At 44.0% G+C, this 20,267-nt stretch overlaps 1 protein-coding gene across 1 annotated transcript in view; it reads left to right on the forward strand.

Annotated features, from left to right (window-relative positions):
* Positions 1 to 1,638: 1,638 nt before the first annotated feature.
* LOC128473705 (multidrug and toxin extrusion protein 2-like) overlaps positions 1,639 to 20,267 on the forward strand; it is a 57,462-nt gene continuing 38,833 nt past the window's right edge. The window contains exons 1-5 of the mRNA XM_053455958.1: positions 1,639 to 1,795; positions 4,776 to 4,877; positions 7,422 to 7,490; positions 8,610 to 8,758; positions 11,537 to 11,579. Coding sequence (XP_053311933.1) covers positions 1,643 to 1,795; positions 4,776 to 4,877; positions 7,422 to 7,490; positions 8,610 to 8,758; positions 11,537 to 11,579 — 516 coding nt within the window. The 5' untranslated portion in view covers positions 1,639 to 1,642. The remainder of the gene's footprint in view (positions 1,796 to 4,775; positions 4,878 to 7,421; positions 7,491 to 8,609; positions 8,759 to 11,536; positions 11,580 to 20,267) is intronic.

The following is a 20,267-nucleotide window of genomic DNA, read 5'->3' on the forward strand; positions in this document are numbered from 1 at the left end:
ATTGGTATATGTGTGGATTGGTGTATGTGTGTGGATTGGTGTATGTGTGTGGATTGGTGTATGTGTGTTGAGTGGTATGTGTGTGGATTGGTATGTGTGTGGATTGGTATGTGTGTGGATTGGTATATGTGTGGATTGGTATGTGTGTGGATTGGTGTATATGTGTGGATTGGTGTATGTGTGTGGATTGGCATGTGTGTGAATTAGTATATGTGTGGATTGGTATGTGTGTGGATTGGTATGTGTGTGGATTGGTGTATGTGTGTGGATTGGTATATGTGGATTGGTATGTGTGTGGATTGGTGTATATGTGTGGATTGGTATGTGTGTGGATTGGTATGTGTGTGTGGATTGGTATGTGTGTGTGTGGATTGGTATGTGTGTGGATTGGTATGTGTGTGGATTAGTGTGTGGATTGGTGTATGTGTGTGGATTGGTATGTGTGTGGATTGGTAAGTGTGTGGATTGGTATGTGTTTGTGGATTGGTGTGCGTGTGGATTGGTATGTGTGTGGATTGGTATGCGTGTGGATTGGTATACGTGTGGATTGGTATATGTGTGGATTGGTATATGTGTGGATTGGTAAGTGTGGATTGGTAAGTGTGTGAGAGTGATGGGTGTTATGCTGTACCATTTCCAATGTATTTTTCATTATGCTCTAAAGTACATCATAACTCCCATCACTCTATACTGTTCCATACAGTCGCAGAGCTGGGAGACAGAGGCCCTGCACCCCCACCGCAGGACTCCTGAAAGGTAAGTGAACTTCAAAGAGGGAGAGGGTAGATAGTTAGGAAGGGTAGATAGGGAGAAGGGAGTGAGAAGGGGTAGATAGGGCAGAAGGGAGCGAGAAGGGGTAGATAGGGCAATCATACTCCTATCATGCCAAGTCTGCGAGTGCTTCCTGGAATCTGGGTATGCCTGGGCATGATAGGAATGTGATTGCTGTTAACAATTATATATATATATATATATATATATATTGTTATTTAATTGTTTTGTCCTATTTTGGTGTGTTACTTACTCGAAATAAAAGTGTTAGATTTTTTTATGGTGTGTGTGGGGGGTCATATTCAGTTTCGGCCAGGTAGTTTTAAAGTGTGTGTGTGGGGGGGTGCCACATACAGGATCCGCCCCGGGTGCCAAATACTCTAGGTACGCCCCTGCGTCCCGGTACGTCTATACCCTGTCTACCCATTGTACAGCAATGCAAAATATCACAGTGCTCTATAAAGCAATAAATAATATAAAGTAACAGACCACTAAAGAACTTCTTTGCTCCTGCACCGATCTGTGGCAAAAAAATTCAATCAAAAATATTGGAAGTAATAAACACATATGGAAGCAGGAGTGATTCTGGAAAATACCCCTCTGATTTTAATGTTCAGCAAATGTGCATTTATTTATTTAATAGTTATAGTATGTTGTGCTGGCAATTGGAATCAACTCAGTTCAAATCCGTCTCATAAGCTTTACTGTACTTAGCTAGATGTGTTACGCATAAATACCGTGACCCCCTTTGAAGACCCCCGCCCCTTAATGCTTGCGGCATCTTCCATTCCTCTAGTTTCAATGCAGTGGGCGGTGCTTCAGAGCAGATGTAACAGACGCTAACAGTACTGTGACTTCTCCCTGGGAGAAAATGAACGGACGAGAGAACAGCGGAGCGGAGCGGCCAGCGGAGGGCTTACCGTTCAACGGTAAGTCCAACTGGCTTCCTCGCGGTCTCCGCCGGCTGCTGCCTGCTGGCTTCATGAGTGAAGTGAAAGAACAGTGTGTGCTGGCCGGACCGCTGGTAAGAGGGACTTGCGACCTATAAATGTTAACGGGAATTATTTTATTCTCTGAGTTTTTTGTAAGTCTTCCCCTCCCTGGTGTTCATATAGTGGGTATAGAACAGTATTTATTCAGTGCATCATAATGATAAACCAGATACGTACACTTACTGATGAGTGAAGGTGATATATATATATATATATCACAAAAGTTCTACTCTTGGTATGAAAGGGAGTTAACAACTGCACAACAGTTGCTTTTTTTGCAAGTTATAGGGCAATTTGTACAAGTAGCGTTTTGTTGTTTCAAAACCATTTTTTCCATATCTGGTCATTCTGCCTCCATGTGCTATTTCAGGTATCTAAAGCTGGTCAATGCAATTTTTCCAATCAAACCATATATGTTTGAAGACTAGACACCAATGTTCCATCTAATTTTTCTTAGGTGGCGTGCACAGAAAATTTCTCTTGTGCAAAAATTTTCCCAGAGCCAAAATTTTGTGCGCACAATATCCGCGCCGCATAAAGTATAAAAAAAATAATATATTTTTTTTTTATTGGGAAAAACTGTTGTGCGCACAATTTTTGGACATGTGCGCTCTCTAAAAATGCTATGTGCGCGCACACGAGCGCACAGCTTAGAGGGAACACTGCTAGACACCCCAGGGTATTTCAAATGCTAATATATACCACCCATGCATGAGTTTCACTGGCTGTTTGAGGGCAAAGGGGACACATTTGGGGCATGCGCATTTTTCAGTGTTGAACTTTGACATTTTGTGAACCACAATCACACTCCTATCATGCTAAGTCAGCCAGTACATGCTGGAATCTGGGTATGCCTGGGCATGATAGTAGTATGACTGCTGTTAACAATAATATATATATATTACCGTATTTGCTCGATTATAAGATGACCCTGAATATAAGATGACCCCCCAAAATTTGAATATTAATTTAGGAAAAAAAGAAAAAGCCTGAATATAAGACTGCCCTATAAGAAAGTTTTACTAGTAAATATTACTTCACATGTAAACTATTCTTTCTTATATAATAAAAACTATGATTGATAATTTTTTTTTGTTTTTATTTCCTTGTTTTTATTCCCTTTTATTGTTATTTTTCAGAGCATTTGCTCTGAAAAAAGCCTTGTCTTATAATCGAGCAAATACAGTAATATTGCTATTGGTTTTTTTTTTTGTCAAATTTTGGTGTTACTTATGTTTAATAAAAGTGTGGTTTTTTTGTTGTTTTTTTTTAAAGGTGTGTGTGTGTGGGGGGTCATTTTCAGTTTCGGCCAAGTGAATCCTAAATTTTCAGTTTCGGTCCAGAATTTTAATTTCGGTACATCCCTATTGTAGGTACGTGTCTGTTGACACGTACCTGATTGTCACTTAAAGAGTCAAGCCCAGAAGATAAAGGGTTTCTATTCTCACAGATACTACCGTTGAGCTTAGCCTGGAGGACCGGTAGCTAATTGTGCAGTTAAGGCATTTAAATGGAAAATTTACATATATATATTTCAACAGTTTAATTTCAATTTAATTGAGTTGTTCTAAGGTTCCTAGACAGGACAGAGTGACACAGGGGTTTGGATCCCAAAAAGGAACTGTCCCTCTATCTGCTAGAGATGACAATATTTAGCAGATATTCTCCACAAATTATATTTAACCCATAAAACATGGAATTTACAGTAAATTTGGTGCACAGGGCTTGCAGACAATGCATACATTCATCATCTACCCATACCCCCCCAATGTAGTTTTGCAGCCAACCTTCATAGTTTTATGCACTTGGTACCAGTTACAACTGACACACTTATTGATTTCAAAGAGGAAGCCAGTGATGGTCAATGCTCATCATCTTATTTGCTTAGGACTGTCAGGTCTTAATGGGGTATATCTGCTAAACTGCAAATATAGATTAGATGAGATGAGAGGAAATACATTATTCTACACCATTTCCTCTGCATTATGGAGGGCTAATGCCAACAACCTTCTCCTATAGGAATGGATTAGTTGATCCTTTATTGTTCAGAAGGAACCTAAACAAATACATAGGGATTAATACTGAATGCGAATTGATCTGCTTTCTTTAGGATAATATGGAAAGCTACCTTCTTTTTAGCCATATACCGTATTGGCTCGAATATAGGCCGCACTTTTTTCCCCCACTTTAAGTTTTTAAAGTGGGGGTGCGGCCTATATTCGGGGTCTAGCGCCCGACGCCCGGGACATGCAGTCCCGGGCGCCGGGCAGGCAGCGGGGTTAAGATACAGATCCCCCGCAGCGGTGCAGGGGACCTGCATCCTTCTCCCCGATACGCTCAGACAGCCTCCCCTGCCAGCACATCCCACGGGGGGGGGTGCCGGCACGGGAGGTTATCTAAGCGTTTTACCTCTGCCCACCCCCGACGGGGCCGGCGAGGGACATCTACGCAATACGCGTATGCAACTTCCGGTACCGGTACCGGAAGTTGCATGCGCGTATTGCGTAGATGTCTCCCGCCGGCCCCGCAAGACACCCGGGAGTCTGCTCCGGTAAGTCGAGGAGGGGGGGCAGAGGAGGACAGCGGCAGCGTATCGCGGGGAGGGAGGACAGCGGCAGCGTATCGCGGGGAGGGAGGACAGCGGCAGCGTATCGCGGGGAGGGAGGACAGCGGCAGCGTATCGCGGGGAGGGAGGACAGCGGCAGCGTATCGCGGGCAGGGAGGACAGCGGCAGCGTATCGCGGGCAGGGAGGACAGCGGCAGCGTATCGCGGGCAGGGAGGACAGCGGCAGCGTATCTCGGGGAGGGAGGACAGCGGCAGCATATCTCGGGGGGGGGGACAGAGTGGCAGCATGTTTTTTTTGGTGCTTTTTTAAAGAAAAAAAACTTTTTCTTTAAAAAAGCACCAAACTTTTAGGGTGCGGCCTATATACGGGGGCGGCCTATATCCGAGCCAATACGGTATATGCATTGAAAATATACTAAACATTTTCTCCTGCTTTTGTTTTTCAGTTCCTGTCCCAGATTATGGTGTTCCTTTTGAATATTGTAAGCTCTGTTTTCTGTGGACATTTGGGAAAGATTGAGTTGGACTCTGTGGTACTTGCTATTGTTGTAGGTGTTATTCCATCCTTGTTTTCTTGCACTGTTTCTGTTTCAGAATTTATAGTTTTCGTTTGATAATGTGCTGTATGTAGCCCAATGTGTATGTAAAACTTTATATTAACATAACAGGACCCTGTCTGCACTATTTTGAATGTAAGATGCATTGTAGGAAATCTGGTGTATTTAATGATGCATTTTATAAACTGTGTGTCATGCGTTTCATATATTGGGATGTGCCTTGGGAGAAAGTAAAGGCCAGATTAACTACCGTAGTTGCTCGATTATAAAATGACCCTGATTAAAAGACGACCCCCCCAAAATCTGAATATTAATTTATGAAAAGAAGAAAAAGCCTGAATATAAGACGACCCTATAGGAAAAAAGTTTTACCAGTAAATGTAAATTCATGTAAACTATGTGAACATTTTTTTTTAATAAAAGCTATGATTGAGAAAAATATTTAGTTTTTATTTCCATCGCTTCGGGGGATCTGGATCTTAGTCTCATAGTCAGACCTAGTTGAGGTCTGATTATAAGATGACCCCGATTATAAGGCGAGGGGTATTTTTCTGGAAAAAACCTCGTCTTATAATCGAGCAAATACGGTAATATGAGATAAATTATGAGGCCTCCAACTTTGGTAGATAGGAGTGATGTATGATTTAGTCAAGGATTTCTTATATGGTATCAGTAATTTATTACTAGATTTCAGCAATAACGTGCTGTGTTTTTTTATCATTATAGGGATGGTTACTGTAGCTGAGTTACATAAGACATAAGGGTTAGAATAGTTTTAAATAGTTTTAAACTATTCTTTCTTATATAATAAAAACTATGATTGATAATTTTTTTTTGTTTTTATTTCCTTGTTTTTATTCCCTTTTATTGTTATTTTTCAGAGCATTTGCTCTGAAAAAAGCCTTGTCTTATAATCGAGCAAATACAGTAATATTGCTATTGGTTTTTTTTTTTGTCAAATTTTGGTGTTACTTATGTTTAATAAAAGTGTGGTTTTTTTGTTGTTTTTTTTTAAAGGTGTGTGTGGGGGGGGGGTCATTTTCAGTTTCGGCCAAGTGAATCCTAAATTTTCAGTTTCGGTCCAGAATTTTAATTTCGGTACATCCCTATTGTAGGTACGTGTCTGTTGACACGTACCTGATTGTCACTTAAAGAGTCAAGCCCAGAAGATAAAGGGTTTCTATTCTCACAGATACTACCGTTGAGCTTAGCCTGGAGGACCGGTAGCTAATTGTGCAGTTAAGGCATTTAAATGGAAAATTTACATATATATTTCAACAGTTTAATTTCAATTTAATTGAGTTGTTCTAAGGTTCCTAGACAGGACAGAGTGACACAGGGGTTTGGATCCCAAAAAGGAACTGTCCCTCTATCTGCTAGAGATGACAATATTTAGCAGATATTCTCCACAAATTATATTTAACCCATAAAACATGGAATTTACAGTAAATTTGGTGCACAGGGCTTGCAGACAATGCATACATTCATCATCTACCCATACCCCCCCAATGTAGTTTTGCAGCCAACCTTCATAGTTTTATGCACTTGGTACCAGTTACAACTGACACACTTATTGATTTCAAAGAGGAAGCCAGTGATGGTCAATGCTCATCATCTTATTTGCTTAGGACTGTCAGGTCTTAATGGGGTATATCTGCTAAACTGAAAAAGATTGAGTTGGACTCTGTGGTACTTGCTATTGTTGTAGGTGTTATTCCATCCTTGTTTTCTTGCACTGTTTCTGTTTCAGAATTTATAGTTTTCGTTTGATAATGTGCTGTATGTAGCCCAATGTGTATGTAAAACTTTATATTAACATAACAGGACCCTGTCTGCACTATTTTGAATGTAAGATGCATTGTAGGAAATCTGGTGTATTTAATGATGCATTTTATAAACTGTGTGTCATGCGTTTCATATATTGGGATGTGCCTTGGGAGAAAGTAAAGGCCAGATTAACTACCGTAGTTGCTCGATTATAAAATGACCCTGATTAAAAGACGACCCCCCCAAAATCTGAATATTAATTTATGAAAAGAAGAAAAAGCCTGAATATAAGACGACCCTATAGGAAAAAAGTTTTACCAGTAAATGTAAATTCATGTAAACTATGTGAACATTTTTTTTTAATAAAAGCTATGATTGAGAAAAATATTTAGTTTTTATTTCCATCGCTTCGGGGGATCTGGATCTTAGTCTCATAGTCAGACCTAGTTGAGGTCTGATTATAAGATGACCCCGATTATAAGGCGAGGGGTATTTTTCTGGAAAAAACCTCGTCTTATAATCGAGCAAATACGGTAATATGAGATAAATTATGAGGCCTCCAACTTTGGTAGATAGGAGTGATGTATGATTTAGTCAAGGATTTCTTATATGGTATCAGTAATTTATTACTAGATTTCAGCAATAACGTGCAGATAACGCTGTGTTTTTTTATCATTATAGGGATGGTTACTGTAGCTGAGTTACATAAGACATAAGGGTTAGAATAGTTTTAAATGTTTCATTTGTAATATGCCATTTGTTTTTTAGGTCATCAATGTTTCAGGAATATCTATTGGTTCAGGCTTGTCGAATGCATGCGACACCCTCATTTCTCAGGTAGAGTTACAGCAAAATCAAATCAAGATCGCTTTCTCCTCCCAAATGGAGGAGAATGTATGGCGGCTGTTGGCGCCCCGGGGAGGGGCCAGACAAGGCCCCCGATGCCGATCTCGGCGTTACTGAATGCCTCGACATCGAGGCATTACAGTAACGCCGTTTAAGCGAAGAAAGTGATCGTTGATCACTTTCTAAGCTTATTTAATTTTTTGACGGTTCAGGACCGTCAAAGGTCATTTAGTGACCTTCTTGTCATGACGGTCCTGAACCGGCAAAGGTCGCGAAGGGGTTAAAAGAAGTTTTGGAGGACATCAACAATAACCCACCTCAGGACGCACTGTGACTGCTCTGGAGATGTGATCACAAGTGCGTGAGATATTTTTCCTAAAAAATAAATAAGTTCTCTAGGGTGTCTCTCAAGACACTTGTGAGAACCCTAAGGTACTGCATTCAACCATGCGGGTCAGTGGAGCCCAGCTTACTAATCACAATGTGATTATTAAAATATATTAAAAAATGAATTAAGAATAGTTAACAGGGACAGCCTCTCTTCCTGTTCCTTTGCCCGACCCTATTGTGAAAGCGCTCCAGGAGTAAAAACTGAAAAAGCGGAATACTCTTAGCTTTCTAGTAATGTTTCTGTTAATTATATTTTCTTTAAATTAACATTAAACTTTAGGGTTGCGGCCTATAATCAGCCGCGGCCTATATTTTGGACAATTTTGTGCGTGGTGCCGTTATTCCTCCTCCGCCGTCCAGTGATGATCTGCCAGTGCCAGGTCTGCCTCCTCCGCTCCTGTTGCACTGCCGCGGCCGCGCTATGGTAGGGTGATCCCAGGCAGATTACACTCTCATAGAGTTCTCTGCCTGGTGTGGTGTTACCCCCTGTAAGGTGTCACCCGGGTGCGGTCCGCACCCCCCGCACCCGGGTTGTGATGCCACTGCCGGTGGGGACCTCTTTTTGCTGATACACTGGACATCAGGTTTTCTTCCGGCAGCATGGAGTCTCCTCTGTCAGGTATATGATGTGTCAAACACATGTTGCATATATGTAAATAAAAAAACAGATTGAATTGTTACTAAGTTGTAATTTTTCCTCTATTATTTACTTTCTTATAGACGTATGGTGGTAAAAATATGAAACGCATTGGAATAATCTTACAGAGGGGGATTCTGATCCTGTTACTGTTCTGCTTCCCTTGCTGGGGCATCTTCATTAACACTGAATACATCCTGCTGCTCTTCAGACAGAATCCGGATGTTGCCAGGTTAATATTACACGTAATATCTGACAAACACAAATGATAGCTGCTAATCTCTGTATAACAGCTGATCAAAGTACGAATAATGCATAGTTAAAAAGCAAGCTATAAGACACTTTTCAGTTATTATTACATTATTGTCATTATCAATCAGTTTATACCGAAAAGGTACTGGAAAATAGATACGTAAAACCAAGTTGGCCTATGTACAGTAGTCTTCTCCTTCCTGATGCTAAGACTCAGACCATAATCAGTCTCCGGTCTTATATTATATTCAGAATAGCAATATCGATTTGGTGATGTCTTGCTTTTTAACTAACGTACCATTTTATCCAGTAGGTAAAAACTGAAAAAAAATACATTAAAAGTTTTAATAAAAGCTGCATATTAGCCATTGGATGTTTTCTAAGCTCTGTTAACTTAGCCCATTTTACAGTGAAGGAAAACATAATTTGATTCCTGGCTGGTTTTGTATGTTTGCCCACTGACAAAGACATTATCAGTCTATAATTTTAATGGTAGGTTTATTTGAACAGTAAGAGACAGAATAACAATGCATTTCAAATAAATTATAAATTGATTTGCATTTTATTCAGTGAAATAAGTATTTGATCCCCTATCAATTAGCAAGATGTCTGTCTCCCAGGTGTCTTTTATACAGAGTGCTCCTAATCTCAGCTTGTTACCTGTATAAAAGACACCTGTCCACAGAAGCAATCAATCAGATTCCAAACTCTCCACCTTGGCCAGGAACAAAAAGCTGTCCAAAGATGTCAGGGACAAGATTGTAGACCTACACTGGAATGGGCTACAAGACCATCGCCAAGCAGCTTGGTGAGAAGGTGACAAAAGTTGGTGTGATTATTTGCAAATGGAAGAAACACAAAATAACTGTCAATCTCCCTCGGTCTGGGTCTCCATGCAAGATGTCACCTCCTGGTGTTTCAATGATCATGAGAACTGTGAGAAATCAGCCCAGAACTACACGGGACACGGGAGGACCTTGTCAATGATCTCAAGGCAGCTGGGACCATAGTCACCAGCAAAAAAAAGAAAACAATTGGTACACTACGCCGTGAAGGACTGAAATCCTGCCGCGCCCGCAAGGACCCCCTGCTCAAAAAGGCACATGTACAGGCCCATCTGAAGCCAATGAACATATGAATGATTCAGAGGAGAACTGAGTGAAAGTGTTGTGGTCAGACGAGGCCAAAATTGAGCTATTTGGCTTCAGCTCAACTCGGCGTGTTTGGAGGAGGAGGAATGCTGCCTATGACCCCAAGAACACCGTCCCAATTGTCAAACATGGAGGTGGAAACATTATGCTTTGGGGGTGTTTTTCAGCTAAGGCGACACAACAACTTCACTGCATCAAAGGGACCATGGATGGGGCCATGTACCGTCAAATCTTGGGTGAGAACCTCCTTCCTTCAGCTAGGGCATTGAAAATGGGTCGTGGATGGGTATTCCAGCATGACATTGACAAACAGATGGCCAAGGCAACAAAGGAATGGCTCAAAAAGAAGCACATTAACGTCCTGGAGTGGCTTAGCCAGTCTCCAGACCTTAATCCCATAGACAATCTGTGGAGGAATCTGCAGGTTCGAGTGTCAAAACGTCAGCCTCAAAACCTTAATGACTTGGAGAGGATCTGCAAAGAGGAGTGGGACAAAATCCTTCCTGATATGTGTGCAAACTTGGTGGCCAACTACAAGAAACGTCTGACCTCTGTGATTGCCAACAAGTACATGTTTTGCAAAGGGGTCAAATACTTACTTTACTGAGTAAAATGCAAATCAATTTATAACTTATTTGATATGTGTTATTCTGGATTTTTTGCTGTTTTCTGTCTCTCATTATTCTAATAAACCTACCATTAAAATTATAGACTGATCATGTCAGTGGGCAAACGTACAAAATCAGCAGGGAATCAAATAATTTTTTCGTTTACTGTGTAGGCAAACATCCTGACCCTTTATATAATTAAACGCTACATCAATTGTTGGCTCTATATAAATAAAAGATAATAATAATACTAATAATAATTATACTGTCTGTGGTAAACAATACAGTGGACCAACTGGACACTATAACTAATGAAGATCAAGAGAGAAATGGAGTCCATTAGCATTGTCATAAATAATCAGAATCAGCCCAGTGTTGTGGTTGAGCAGAGAAACTCTCCAAAAACATCATATGACTGACAGCAATGGTAGCCTCCAGGTCTGCAGATAATGCCTAAATGAACAAACTTAGATTTCCATCAGTACTAACATACATTAGTCTATACAACACTATATTGTATGCTCAAAGAGGAACATCGTTTTTTCTATGGCACTTAAGTTTCATCTTGTGACTCAAAAATAAAATCTGCATACTCTCAAATCTTTTTTCCAGTTGTATAGCTGTGACATCAGCTATTTGTAGTCCACTCCAATAAAATACTAAATGTTTGTATGCATTGAGGATCATTATTATTATATTTAGTTAATTTGGACTGACATATACTGTTTGACCCATTTTACTCACAGCATTCACTGAAATGGTTTTAGCACTTGGTTTGTGAATGTATTTAAATGATCAATTTGTTATACAATGCTTCATCAAAAATGGAGTATTTAAATGATCAATTTGTTATACGATGCTTCAGCAAAAAGGAGTTGAGTAAACTGTGTAAAGTATAACATCCATTACTGACAACATTCATGTAATCTGTAAAAGTAGATTGAACTGTGCATAATGCATGTTTTTGTTATGAAAAGTGACCAATTCTTTTTGTTTAAGGTTGGCACAGACATATGTGATGATTTTTATCCCAGCTGTGCCAGTAAGTTTCTTTTTTACATTTGTGACATTACCCTCTTTGGTCTACATATATGGTTTCTTGGTTAGAGAAAAGTAATGACATGTTCCTAAGAAGCATTGCTCCAGAAACATTGAACAGGTCTGTGTGGGACAAGGTAGTAAAGAAACATGGGATATCTACCAACAGAATTGGGATAATTTAAACATAACATTTTAATCATCCACTACTTAAGTGAGTCACTGATTACAAGGAAAACTAATCTTTAACAAACAAAAATTAGGGGGTAAAGAATTATGTAGATATATTCGGAAGATACAAGCAATTTTAAAAGTCATAAAGTGCAATACTCCATAGTCATCCATAGTTTGGTAGCACTACCATGTGTAATACATAGAATACAAAAAGGTACATATCATGATATGAAAGGCACGGGTTAAAATGTATATTGCATTCTGCCCTAGCGCAATGGTAGCAAGTGTATAATGTGGAGTAAGAAGGACCGTGAGTACAGCACTTGTAGGATGCCCAGCATGATGAAGCAATTTTAAAATAAGACTTATACGACAAAACTATTAACTATAACTAATAGGGCTAAAATGAGGTCTGTATCGGCTAGGAATGTTTTGTCTCTTCCCAACATTCCTTGTCATTGCAACCCTCCTATGACTGTATAAGATGCTTCACTTGTAGAGTCTTAGTATGTGGAAATGTACAAATGATCTGAGTACGGACATTAATATCCAATGTATTGATAAAGGTTTGCCATGTATTAATAACATGTTTTATTCTTAACTCCTTTTGGGTCACTGAGTTTGTCCAATCCATTTGAAACAAAATGTATATTTTTTTCTAAATAAAGATAGAAGATGAAAAATCTGGCCTCATGAAGGTATTCATATTACATTACATTTATTAATAAAGTGCCAGCAGATTCCGCAGCTCAGTCAGTAGAACAATTTAGAATCACACACAATAACAAACTGGTACAAAGGAGAAGAGGGCCCTGCTTTTGCGAGCTTACAATCTAGTTGGTGGTTGATGGGGAAGTGAGACAATAGGAGAGGACTGCTTGGATGGGGATGAGTTGACCTGGGTCCGATGATATGTGGAAGCTGTTAATTATTCAGATGGCTTGATTATGATGATGGTTGAGAGTACTGGGAAGGAATGCTGTACGCTTCCTTGAACAGGTGGGTTTCCAGAGAGGTTTTGAAAATTGTGTACAAGGTAAAAAGTCTGATGGAACGGGGAAGGGAACGCGGTGGCGCAGGTGAAATCCAGAATACCGGAGTGGAAGTGTAGAAGATAGCCGCAGGTCGTGAGAGGCGTGAAGAAGGCGGGTAGGGGTGTATTTGGATAGGAGGATAGAGATGTAAGGGGGTGCCGAGTTGTTGGGGACTCTATAGGTCAGGGTCGGAAGTTTAAATTTGATTCTGAAGGGTATGGGATGCCAATGAAGTGATTGGCATAGTGGAGCAGCCGCTGAGGAACGGCAGCATAGAAAAATTAATCTAGCTGCAATGTTGAGGATGGATTGAAGCAGGGGAAAAGCGGGACAGAGGGAGACCGGTTAGTAGGGAGTTGCAATAATCCATGTGGGATATCACAAGGGAATGGATCAGTAACTTGGCTGTGTCTTGTGTGAAGAATGGGCGGATTTGGGAGATGTTTTTCAGGTGAAGGTGTCAGGATATGGTGAGGGACTGGATGTGAGGGATGAAGGAGAGAGTAGAGTCAAGGGTGACACCAAGGCAACAAACCTGGTCTGTTGGTTGGATAGTGGAGTTTTCAACAGTAGTAGAGATGTCAGGAAAAGGGGACAGAGCAGATGGCAAGATTACCATGAGTTTGGTCTTAGAGATGTTAAACTTTAGATAATGGGAGGACATCCATGATGCAATTCCTGATAGACAGGTGAGGCGAGTAAGAAGAGAGGGGGAAAGGTCAGGAGCAGAAATATAGATTAGGGTATCATCTGCATATAGGTGGTACTGGAAGCCAAAGGAAGAAGTTTAGATGGAGAATAGCAGAGGCCCAATAAATGAGCCTTGAGGAACACCAATAGATAGCGGTAGGGGAGAGGAGCAAGCAGTGAATGAGACACTAAAAGTACAGTCAGAAAGGTAGGATTTAAGCCATGAAAGAGCCGTGTCACGAATGCCATGAGCATGGAGGGTTTGTAGGAGGAGGGGGTGGTCAACTGTGTCAAAGGCTGCGGAGAGGTCCAAGAGAATAATCGGTGAGAATTGGCCTTTTGTTTAAGATGCGAGGAGGTCATTAGTAATTTTAGTGAGTGCAGTCTCTGTTGAATGCTGTGGATGGAAACTGGATTGTAGAGGGTCAAGTAGAGAGTTTGAAGTTTGTTAGTTGATTGTAAGTTGATCGTTCCAGCAGTTTGAAAGCTAGTGGGAGAAGTGAAACTGGACGATAGCTTGATGGGGATGTGGGATCAAGGGAAGGTTTCTTTAGGATGGGGAGATGATGGCATGTTTGAAAGAGAAGAGATTAAAGATGTGGGTTAGGTTTGGGGCAAGGACACTAGAGAGGTGGTGACCTCCGGTCATTACCAAAGCCCATGCATAACATCAGCCCCTGGTTGTAAACAATTAGGGTAGTTGTCATCCTCTCAGACCCATTTTATACAGTTTGGCTGGAGAAATGTAAACATCGTGGGTATGTTTATAAACCATTTCTGCACAGAAGGGCAACAGGAGGAGTTGCTTCAGTCTAAAAAAATGCCTCCTGTAAGAAATGAGGGAATTTGAAGGCCCAGTAATTAATCTCTGATGTAAAAATAAACTGGGATGACAAGTTTTGATGAATCTGATATAATCAACGATAACGCTATCTAGGTCTTTAGCCCATTCATTGCATGTGTAATTAACCCTTAAGGACCAGGCAGTTTTGGGTTTTTTTGTAGCCAAGACTGTTAATTTTCTCTCTTTTTTAGTGTACCAACACAAGTAATATTTTGTTTTTTTCAGAATAAGAAGGGTTTTGTTTAGATACAATTTTTGATCATATCATCTAATTTCCTTCCGCCTCCATGTCCTATTTTGGACATCTTTGAAGCCGGCCAATTCAATTTCCCCCACCAAACCATATATTTTTGAAAAGTAGACAATGCTTGTATTTTAACTCTATGAACTAATTCAACCACAGCCTTTGTCAAAGTTTGGGGCAGTAATTATGTGTGTGTTCTTTGTACACATATTATACTTTAGGTTTGCATTTACAGCTCTTGGTATATGTCACTGACAAACCACACCAGTTTTGGGGCTAAAAAAAAACATATTTTGCAAGATACACATTTTTTTTCATTTTGACATCTGGTCAGTCTGCACCCATGTCCTATTTGACATAGTTAAACCTGGCCCATTTTACCCCATCAAACCATACATTTTTTTTTAAAACTTAGTCAATAACTTTGTATTGGATCATTAATGTTATCAGAAGGTAAGATGGGACCCTGGTTGGGTCCTTACTGGGGTTAGGTATCAGGACGGTCCTAGATGTACTTAAGATTTGATGTTCAAGGGTAGTATTAAAAAGATCTGCTAGCATAGGAGGCACATCTTCTTTTTAGCAGGTAGACCATCTGGGGTGAGATAGTCATTTAGGGTCTCTGGTTATTCGTAAGCATAAGGGGATTAGACTTTTGCTATAATTATCTAGCGTCCCCATAATAAGAGTGGCTGGTCCATGTGTCCTATGTTGTCATCCATGTAGTTTGCTCACACTGTTATCAAGTGTTGTTGAAAATTGTCTTAATCATAGAGATAAGATCGGAATTTCCAATGTCTGTGCAGTAAAGTTTTGTCTGAGAATGTACCTATGAGTGAAATTGGGGCATGGTGAGAGATAAGTATATTTTCAATGTTCTTTTGCAAGATCCTGTCTAGTAGGTGCGCAGAAACTATAGTTTGATCTATAAGTGAGAGGGAGGAGTGTGCTTTGGAAAGGTGAATATGATCTCTTTTACCTAGATTAGATATATGCCAAGGATCAACCAATAGAAGCTGGTGGATCAGCTGATGAAAACCGTTAAACTGGGGGCGTGAAGTGGCCGCATGTCAGGTAAGGGGGTGCGGAGCGTGGCGCAGGCACCACTATACAGAGTCCAGGAGCGAGGTACAAAAGAGGGGCAAATCCAGGAGAATAGTCGGGGTCACGGTCCAAAGGTCAAGGCAGGCAGCAGACAGCATAAACGGAATACGAAAGGTCAGGTCAGGATACCAAGGATACGAATACTCTAGAGAGGTACAAGCAACACTTGGAGCTTAACAAAGAAGCACTGGTGTAGAGGCTGGGGGAGTTTATATAGGGGCAGGTAATTAGGCTTCCACCCCCTATCACCTGTACTCCTGCCACCCACAGTGCCTGTCTCCCTCCCCTTGATACACCTGAGTGGAGGGAGACAGAGCTGAGTCTATCTCCTCCCCCTCCCTCTGGTGGCTGTTGGAGAGGGAGTTTGTATCAACGGGGTTAAGCCCCGCCCCCCTCCTCTCCGGGTGCGCGGCGCGTGCTCGGCACTTCGTGCCCGCAGACCGGGAGTCCGGGAGCGCGGTCTGCCACGGAGTAGACCTCCTGCCCGACGGTTCCCGCGACGCCGGACCCGATACTCTGCGTGGCGCACGGTTCGGGGACCATGCGGCCACGTCGCGAGGAGGTCTGCCGGTGGGGATCGCGCTCCGAGGCGACGGCCCCCGCAGCGAGGTAGGTGTTCCCGGCCGGGCCTGACATACCCCCCCTCGTACACAGGATGGGAGCGATGGAAGGATCGGATCTTAGCAGGGGCGTGAACGTTGGCCAGGGGTTCCCATGACCGTTCCTCCGGGCCGAATCCCTTCCACAAAACTAGGTACTCAAAACGGCCCCTGCGGATGCGGGAGTCAAGGATGCTCTCCACCTCGTATTCTTGGTCGTTGTCCACCAGAACCGGAGGAGGAGGAATGTTGCTTCCCCCAGTGTCCAAAGAAGGGACCCATTTCTTCACCAAGGATACGTGGAACGTTGGATGAAGACCCCAGGAGTCAGGGAGCTTGAGCTTGACGGCAGCCGGACCAACCAAATCAGTGACGAGAAAGGGTCCTAGATAGATAACTTCTTGGAGGGTGTCCGAGTGGGTATGTATTTGGAGGAGAGCCACACCTTGTCGCCCACTTGAAGAGGGGCATGCGGCCGATGGTGTTTGTCGAATTGTTTCTTGTGGTGTGCTTGGGCTTTCTGCAGTGCGGCTGTGAGGACCGGGACGGTTTGTTGTAGTAGTTGGATATGATCCCGGGCCGGAGGGACACCTTCGGTGGAGGGAAGGTCGAAGAGGAAGGACGGGTTGTACCCGTAAACTGCTTGGAAGGGAGACATCCCTATAGACCGTTGTAGGTGGTTGTTGTACGAGAACTCCGCCAATGGTAGCAAGGTGAACCAATCGTCTTGAAGATGCGAGACGTAGCAGCGCAAGTATTGTTCCAGTATTTGGTTCACCCGTTCTGTTTGGCCATTGGTACGGGGATGATAGGCGGAGGACAAACAGCGACGGACTCCCAACCCCTTACAGAACGCTTTCCAGAATCGGGACGTGAACTGGGTCCCTCGGTCCGACAATACTGTGTGGGGTGTCCCATGTAGTCTGTATATGGCTTGCAAAAACAGGTCGGCCGTCTTGGCCGCCGTGGGTAATGCAGTGGTGGGGACGAAATGAGCCATCTTTGTGAGACGATCAACCACCACCATGACTGTGTTGTGGCTTCGTGAGGGTGGTAGGTCCACGATGAAATCAACGGTGATGTCTGTCCATGGTCGCTCGGGGATGGCGAGGGGTTGTAGGAGGCCTGCTGTTTTGATGGTGGATTTCTTGGATCGGGCGCACACTGAACATGATTGGACGTACTGCTCGATGTCTTTTGACATAGTCAGCCACCAAAAATATCGTCGGGCGAGGTCTCGGGTCTGACGGTGTCCTCCATGACCGGAAGAGGGAAGGTCATGGACCGCGCGGATAACTGCGGGTCTCGCTAGGAGGGGTACATACACCACCCCGTCTTTCAGGAATAGGCCCTGAGAGGCCTTGCAAGACACTGTCTCTGGTTCGGAGTGGAGGGTTCGGCTGTGTTTACGGAGGTCATCCATGAGGGACGTCTGTATGCCCAAGAAGTGGGCTGACTGTAGGATCCCGTCTTGTGACGAGACTGGTTCTTCCACCGGGTCGTACAATCTGGATGTTCTTTGTCCCGGGTCTGTAGGTGATATGGAGTTGAAAGCGCGTGAAAAACAGAGCCCATCGGGCTTGCCGAGGGCAGAGTCTTTTGGCTGTACGAAGATATTCCAAGTTGCGATGATCGGTGAACACGGTGATGGTGTATTGTGCTCCCTCCAACAGGTGCCGCCACTCCTCCAAGGCCATCTTGATGGCGAGGAGTTCCCGGTCCCCCACGTTGTAGTTGCTCTCAGCCGGGGAGAGTCGTTTGGAGAAATAGGAGACCGGATGGAGAAGGTCTTGGGCTCCGTGGCGCTGTGAGAGAACGGCACCCACAGCGGACTCCAATGCATCCACTTCCAACCAGTAGGCCTTCAGAGGATTTGGGAGCACGAGGATGGGGGCTGTGGTGAACTGTTGTTTCAGCATGTCGAACGCCTTTTGTGCTGGTGGTGTCCACCGAAACTTGGTATGTTTCTTGGTGAGACTGGTGATGGGGAGGACCAGGCGAAAGAACCCCTTGATAAACCGCCTGTAGAAGTTGGCGAAAACGATGAATCTTTGGACGGCCTTGACCGAGTTCGGGACAGGCCATTGCTGGATCGCCATCACCTTCCTGGGGTCCATCTCTATCTTCCCAGGGGTGATTATGAACTCCAGGAACTCCACCCTGGTGGTTTCGAAGGTGCATTTGGACAGCTTGGCATATAGGTGGTTCTGGTGGAGCCGAGTCAGCACCAGGGCCATGTGCTTTCGGTGTTCTGCTAGTGAGGATGAGTAGACGAGGATGTCGTCCAAGTAGACCACAACACATGAGTCCAGCACGTCCCTGAACAAGTCGTTGAGGAAACGCTGAAACGTGGCTGGTGAATTGGAGAGACCAAACGGCATGACTCGGTACTTGTAATGTCCGTATCTGGTACGAAAGGCTGTCTTCCATTCGTCCCCCTTCCGGATGCGAACCAGGTTATAGGTGCCCAGTAGATCCAGCTTGGAGTACACTTGCGCCCCCCGTAGGCGGTCCATGAGTTCGGGAATCAGAGGCAGGGGATACTTGTTTTTGATGGTGATGTGGTTCAATTCTCTGTAGTCGACGCAAGGTCGGAGTCCTCCATCTTTCTTTCCTACGAAGAAGATCCCGGCACCGGCCGGGGAAGTGGAAGGTCGGATGAAGCCTCTCCCCAGGTTGTCCTCGATGTACTCCTTGAGGATCTTGAGTTCGGGTTCCGAGAGGGGAAAGATACGACCGAACGGTATGGGAGCCCCCGGGAGGAGATCGATAGGACAGTCGTATGGTCTGTGTGGTGGAAGACGTTCAGCTTCCTTAGGGTCAAAAACGGAGGCAAAACCACGGTATGGGGCGGGTAACATAGAATCCCCAGCTGAAGGAGTCGACGAAAGCTCGAGAAGGGAGAGCGCAGCCCCCGCAATACAATGTTGCATACAAAAGGTCGAACAAAAAGTGACTTTTCCTGAAGACCACTTTATTGCTGGATCGTGTTTACAGAGCCAGGGAAGACCCAGGATGAGAGGGTACGTGGGGGTGTGGACAAGGTTGAGGACCACTGTCTCTTGTTGTGACGTTCCGACGGTAAGGCGGAGAGGGAGAGTCTCGGAGGTAACCGGCCCTGATGATATCGGTCTCCCGTCCACCAGCCGGACTTCGAGAGGTGGGTCCCGGAGACGTGTGGGGGTGTGAAGGCGGTGGGCTAGGTCAGTGTCCAGAAAGTTCTCGCTGGCCCCGGAATCCAGGATGGCGTGTAGGGGTACGGACTTACCGCCCCACTGCAACAACACAGGAACGGAGAGATGAGAGGCAGCCCCGTTGAGACATAAAGAGGTACGTACGTGGCCTTACCTCGAGGCGGTGCTAGTGGACATACACGGACCAAGTGCCCCGGCTTCTCGCAATACATACAGAGGTTCTCGTTCCCCCGTTTGGTTCTTTCGGCTGTCGACAGGGGTCCTCTTGCCACCCCGATTTGCATGGGTTCCACAGCATCATCAGAGGAAGGACTCGGAGTCGCAGTCGGAGGACGGTTGGGGAAGCCTGAACGAGAGAGAGGAGGAGGACCCCGCTCTAGGCGACGTTCCCGGAGACGGCGGTCCAATTGGGTGACCGCGTGAATCATGGCATCCAGGGTGGCCGGAGGATCCATCCTGGCTAGTTCATCTTTCAGGGACTCCGCCAACCCGAGGCGGAACTGGTGGAGCAGAGCAGGTTCGTTCCACCGGGTCTCTGTGGCCAGGCTCCGGAACTCCGAGATGTAGTCCTCCACCGGCTTGCGACCTTGCCGGAGGTTGTGGAGGAGGTTCTCAGCAGTCCCCCTTCTGTGGGGGTCAGCATATAAACCGTCCATGGCCTGGCGGAACAGTACCCAGGTCTCTAATGCAGGGTGTTGCGTGAGCAATAGGTGATGGGCCCAGATCATGGGGCCATTGGACAGGAGGGAGATAGCTGAACGCACCTTGACATAGTCCGTGGCAGAAGTGCGAGGCTTTAACGCGAACAA

Source organism: Spea bombifrons, chromosome 2 (genome assembly GCF_027358695.1).
Source record: "Spea bombifrons isolate aSpeBom1 chromosome 2, aSpeBom1.2.pri, whole genome shotgun sequence".
NCBI classification, from domain to species: Eukaryota; Metazoa; Chordata; class Amphibia; order Anura; family Pelobatidae; genus Spea; species Spea bombifrons.